The sequence below is a fragment of the Muscardinus avellanarius genome (genome assembly GCF_963383645.1).
Source record: "Muscardinus avellanarius genome assembly, chromosome: 3".
Lineage (NCBI taxonomy): Eukaryota > Metazoa > Chordata > Mammalia > Rodentia > Gliridae > Muscardinus > Muscardinus avellanarius.
Window position 1 is genome coordinate 113,438,639 of NC_137788.1, and position 5,566 is coordinate 113,444,204.

Below are 5,566 nucleotides of genomic sequence, written 5' to 3' on the forward strand. Positions count from 1 at the left end.
CCCGAGGCGCGTCGCCCTCCGCCCCGGCGCCCGAGCCCGGCCCGCGCCCCCGGGGCGGGGAACTACAACTCCCGGCATGCCCCGCGCGCCCCCGGCGCGCCCCCCTCCCGTCAGTTCCATGCTGCTCCATCCAGTTCATTTAAAACAAAAGAGTTTGAGCGCTGGAAGGGGCTGGGCTCTAACGGGGGCCACGGAGCGCGGCGCCGGACCGGGGCTCGGCGCGGGGGCCCGAGGGGGCGCCCGGGCAGCGGAGGCTCGAGACCCCCGGGCCCGCGGCAGGAGGGTGGGGGCCGAGATCCCGCAGCCCCCCGCCCCCGCCGCCCCGGAGGGAGAGGAACGGAGATCTGCTTTCTGGGATTCGCTTCTCTTTCCCCCACCCCCACCCCGGGGGCTGGGGCGCGGGGAGTCGGGTTACCGGGTGTTTGGGGAGGGGGGCGCAGGGGGAGGGGCCATCTCTCTATCTCGCTTTCTTCCCCCTCCCCAGTTCTTTGTTCCCCCTCCCCACACACCCCCTCCTCTCTTCTCCCCTCCCCTCCTCGCTCCTCTTTTCCCTTCCAGCACCTCTCTCTCTCTCCCTCTCTCTCTCCCCCAGCTTTTGTTTCGCCATGCCTAGTCTAGTGGTATCTGGAATAATGGAAAGAAATGGGGGCTTTGGAGAACTAGGGTGTTTCGGGGGAAGCGCGAAGGACCGCGGGCTGCTGGAAGACGAGCGCGCCCTGCAGCTGGCCCTCGATCAACTCTGCCTCCTGGGTTTGGGGGAGCCCCCCGCCCCCACGGCGGGCGAGGACGGGGGAGGTGGGGGGGGCGGCGCCCCCGCGCAGCCGGCCGCCCCCCCGCAGCCGGCCCCGCCGCCGCCCGCGGCGCCCCCGGCCGCCCCGACGGCGGCCCCCGCGGCGCAGACGCCCCAGCCCCCCGCCGCCCCCAAAGGGGCGAGCGACGCCAAGCTCTGCGCGCTCTACAAAGAGGCCGAGCTGCGCCTGAAAGGCAGCAGCAACACCACCGAGTGCGTCCCGGTGCCCACCTCCGAGCACGTGGCCGAGATCGTGGGCAGGCAAGGTAAGCGGCCCGGCCGGCGCGGGGCCGTCCCCCGCGCGCAAAGTTCGTCTCTCCCTCCGCGGCCGCCTCCGGCGCCGCCGTCCCTTCCCCACAAAGGGGGACCCGCCCCCTACCCTGATTTCCAAGCGCCGCAAAGTTCCCCGCCACCTCTAGTCGGGACGGTTCTCCAGACCCTTCCAGCCCCAGGGCCCTGCCCGGAGACAAAGAAATATCCTCCAGCCCGGAGAGGGAGAGGGAGAGGGGAGGGGGACCGGCTCCCAATCCCGGGAGGCTGTCCGGAGGGGGTGTCCCCTCCTAGCTAGGAAGCTGGCGGAACGTGCGAGGAGTTACTCAGAGGCCCCTACTCCAGTTTGGGCTTGTAGGCTGGGGAGGGGGCAGCCCTGGGATCCCCAGCCGCCCGGAGTTAGACTTTGGGGGCGACCTGGCCTGGGAAGCCAGACTGGGTATCTGTCTCTTTGTTGGGCTGAGTGTAGGAATGGAAGGGGGTGTGGCTCCGGGGAGGGTCCCCGTCTGGGGGAAGAGGTGGCCGGGGAGGCCACTTGGAGGAGGGGGTCCTGTGGACACCCACATACCAAAGTTGGAGGGGTGCGTGGGGTTTTGGAAGGGGTGTCTCTGGATGAAGACTAGTCCTGCGTGGACCTCTCCTGCCTCTCTGGCTTTTGTTCTGGGCTGGCCACCGCCTGGGGCCAGAGGCCTGGAGAGGGGGGGTCTCCCAGTGAGAAAGTGGGGCCCAGCCGGAAGGGGCGCTGGGGTCTGAGAACCCTTCACCTGGAAATTTGAAGAAGGGTATGTGTCGGAAGAGGGGTGTGGGATTAATCCTGTGTAGTTTGATACCACACCCTCACGGGCCCAGCATCCCTGGATGGGTGGGGGGGGGTGGAGGTGTTGGTGAGGGTCCAAATTGAGCAGACGGGATCTTGGGTACCCTTCCCTCTCCCGGTTTCCCAAGGGGGGGCGGGATTTGGAAATTGCAGAAGGGCTGGGCTGGGGAGGTGTGGGGTGGGGGAGGAGCAGGGGAGGAGCTGTCCCACAGTGGGGAACAATAGAAAAGCTACATTCCGGCCGGAGTGCGGGAGGAGGCCGGCTCTTGGCGGAGGAGGAGGAGGAGGGGAGCCAGGCCTGGGCGGCAGCCTCCCTACACCCCACCTCGCTGCCAAGGGGGAGTCCAGGGGCTGGAGGATTTCGAGGGAGGGCAGAATGGAGGAGGGGAGGCTGCCACTCCCCTGCAGAGCCCTGATTTCCCTCCACCTAGGGGAACCATCTCTTGAGATTTCTGATGTAGAAAGTTGGGTTTCCTCTGGTCGTCAGAAACTGGGGATCCCGAGCCTGGAATTGGGTGGGGACCACTAATATCTCTTCTTGGGTGTGGGAGCGGCCCATGGAGGCCCCCCTAGGATTTAATGGAGTCATCCTTTACTCCTCTGCATCCGATGGGCCTGTCCCTTGTAAAAGTAGAGGGGCTTCTCCTATTCAGAGAACATATGCCTCCTCTCATTCCTTAAGTATGTGGCAGTGCTCCCTCTGGTCTGACCTCCTCCTGCTGCAGCGGTAGTGCTCCTCTATTTGACCTCTAGAAAGGTGAGGCTGGGTAGGTTTTCCCTCCAAGGATGCAGAATTCAAGATGCAGCCATGCCCAGCCCTGGACCTCAGCCTTCTGGGTCTTCTCCTTAGTCAGCCCCGGCCTGTCCTCCTCACCCCAACCTAGCCTTTCAAAATACCTAGTTTCCACGTAAGTTACAGACCCTAAACTCAGAGCCGGTCCCCAGGTGTCCACCAGATGGTAGAGAAGTAGAAGGGCCAGGAGAGGGGGCCTCTCTGCCCTGGGACGCCCTCAGCCTCACAAGCAGGTCGGTCACTGACTGACCCTAAAGCAGGAAGGATGTGGGCTTGACAACAGGTAGGACCTAACTGCAAGGGGTGGAGAAATCCTCTGGAGTAGAAGGGAGAGAGATAGCCGCTCCTTCAGGCCTGCAGTTGGCGGGCTGGGCAGAGCTTGGTTTGGGATGTGCCTGGTTTGGGGTGTGAGACTTGGGAGTCTGTAGGAATGTGCTGTCTGGGGGGCATGGGGACCAGAAAATGAGACGCAGGAACTGTGTGTGTGTGTGTGTGTGTACACGAAACTGCTCGTGGTGCTCAAGTACCTTTTAGATAAAGGGAGCACAGCATCTCCACCGTGTGTCCAGCCTGTGTGCGAGCTCTCAGTGGCCCTGCGGCTGGAGGGCAGAGGGCGGGAGTGGCTGGGGCTCCGGTGAAGCAGGGGCAGGGAGGGGGCGTGGGGAGAGAGAGGGCTTGGCCAGCCAGCTAGCCAGGTCTGCAGCCTGCCTGGCCATGTGGCAGGCCAGCCGCCCTCACTTTCTCTCTCCCCTTCTCCCTCTTTGTCTCTTTGTCTCTCTCGCCAGCCTCCCTACTTTAACCCGCTCCTCCTTCAGAACAGAAGCGGAGCTCCAGGATGCTCTCTTGCCCCAGCTCCCCGGCTCCTACCTAGCCCATCTCAGCTCTCCTGCCCCCCGGGGGAAGGGGGACCCGAGTGGCAAGGGCTAGGGGTGTGACTTTATCTTTCCAACCCCTTTGGGCCCTCCCCAGTCTCCACTGCCCTAGTTACTATCCCAGTTGTTTGATTTGGAGATTCTCAGGGAGAGAGGGAGAGACCAACTACTGGATAGAGGGGTTGGGGGGTGTCAGCAAATGGCGGTCCATGGCCCTGAGTTGGGTAGAGGCTGCTTTAAAAAGAACAGAGATTAAATAAGTAAACTTGAGGGTTGCCGAATTCATTGGGGTTCGGTGACAGATGGCCGTAAGTGATTTGGAAGTTCGCGAGTAGCCAGGGAAATGGAGGGGACAGCAGATGTTTGGGGAGCGGTCCCCGAATGGGTTTGAGGGTAGGAGCTTGTCTGGGAGGGCCAGTGATGGTCTGGGGCTCTGGAGGAGGGAGCGAATTTGAAAGGTGCCCGGTGGAGGGCCTGGGAAAGTTTGGTGCATTTTGCGAACCGGTTGGGAGGACACCGGGTGGATCTGAGATCCCAGGAGCGGCTGAGTGGAAGGAAGGCTGGGTGTCTGGTCCCCAGGCAAGCGGCCTTGTCCTGTGAGCTTCTTCTCCTTCTTTTCCCCTCCCCCCGCGCTGTTCCAGGCTGCAAGATTAAGGCTCTGAGAGCCAAGACCAACACCTACATCAAGACGCCAGTCCGGGGCGAGGAGCCCGTGTTCATGGTCACAGGGCGCCGAGAAGATGTGGCCACAGCCCGGCGGGAGATCATCTCTGCGGCCGAGCACTTCTCCATGATCCGCGCCTCGCGCAACAAGTCCGGCGCGGCCTTCGGCGTGGCCCCCGCGCTGCCCGGCCAGGTGACCATCCGCGTGCGCGTGCCCTACCGCGTGGTGGGGCTGGTGGTGGGCCCCAAGGGGGCGACCATCAAGCGCATCCAGCAGCAGACCAACACCTACATCATCACGCCCAGCCGCGACCGCGACCCCGTGTTCGAGATCACGGGCGCCCCGGGCAACGTGGAGCGCGCGCGCGAGGAGATCGAAACGCACATCGCCGTGCGCACGGGCAAGATCCTCGAGTACAACAACGAGAACGACTTCCTGGCCGGCAGCCCCGACGCCGCCCTGGACGGCCGCTACTCGGACGCCTGGCGCGTGCACGCCCCGGGCTGCAAGCCCCTGTCCACCTTCCGCCAGAACAGCCTGGGCGGCTGCCTGGGCGAGTGCGCCGTGGACTCCGGCTTCGAGGCGCCGCGCCTGGGCGAGCAGGGCGGGGACTTTGGCTACGGCGGGTACCTGTTTCCAGGCTACGGCGTGGGCAAGCAGGACGTGTACTACGGCGTGGCCGAGACCAGCCCCCCGCTGTGGGCCGGCCAGGAGAACGCCACGCCCAGCTCCGTGCTCTTCTCCGCCTCGTCGTCCTCCTCCTCCTCCTCCAAGGCCCGCGCGGGGCCCCCGGGCGCGCACCGCTCGCCGGCCACCTCCTCTGGACCTGAGCTGGCCGCACTGCCCCGGCGCCCGCCCGGGGAGCCGCTCCAGGGCTTCTCGAAACTCGGGGGAGGCGGCCTGCGGAGCCCAGGAGGAGGCGGCGGCGGCGGAGGAGGCGGAGGGCGGGATTGCATGGTGTGTTTCGAGAGCGAAGTCACCGCCGCCCTGGTGCCCTGCGGACACAACCTTTTCTGCATGGAGTGTGCGGTGCGCATTTGTGAGAGGACGGACCCGGAGTGTCCGGTCTGCCACATCACAGCCACGCAAGCCATCCGAATATTCTCCTAAGCCCCCTGCCCCCCCCCCCGGGCGCTGGGCCCACCTCCTCCGCCAGGGGTCCCCTCCCCCGCTCTGGACCTGTTTTTCCACGGGGCCTTGGGGAGATCTGGGCTGTGCAGGGCGAGGGGCTTGGAGAGATTCCTTCGCTGGGGAGGGTTGGGAGGGAGGCGGTGGTGGCTAGAAGGTGGGCCACCTTCGGAGCCTCCGGTCGCCCTGTCCTGGACAGACTGGGAGGGGGCCAGACCGAAAATTTTACTTA

The 5,566-nt window shown here is 65.1% G+C and overlaps 1 protein-coding gene across 1 annotated transcript; it reads left to right on the forward strand.

Annotated features, from left to right (window-relative positions):
- Positions 1 to 605: 605 nt before the first annotated feature.
- On the forward strand, positions 606 to 5,316 carry MEX3A (mex-3 RNA binding family member A; the record flags this gene model as incomplete). The annotated part of the gene is made up of 2 exons (XM_080692155.1): positions 606 to 1,056; positions 4,184 to 5,316. 2 exons carry the CDS (start codon positions 606 to 608, stop codon positions 5,314 to 5,316), a joined length of 1,584 nt encoding a protein of 527 aa, XP_080548281.1.
- Between the last annotated feature and the right edge of the window lie 250 nt (positions 5,317 to 5,566).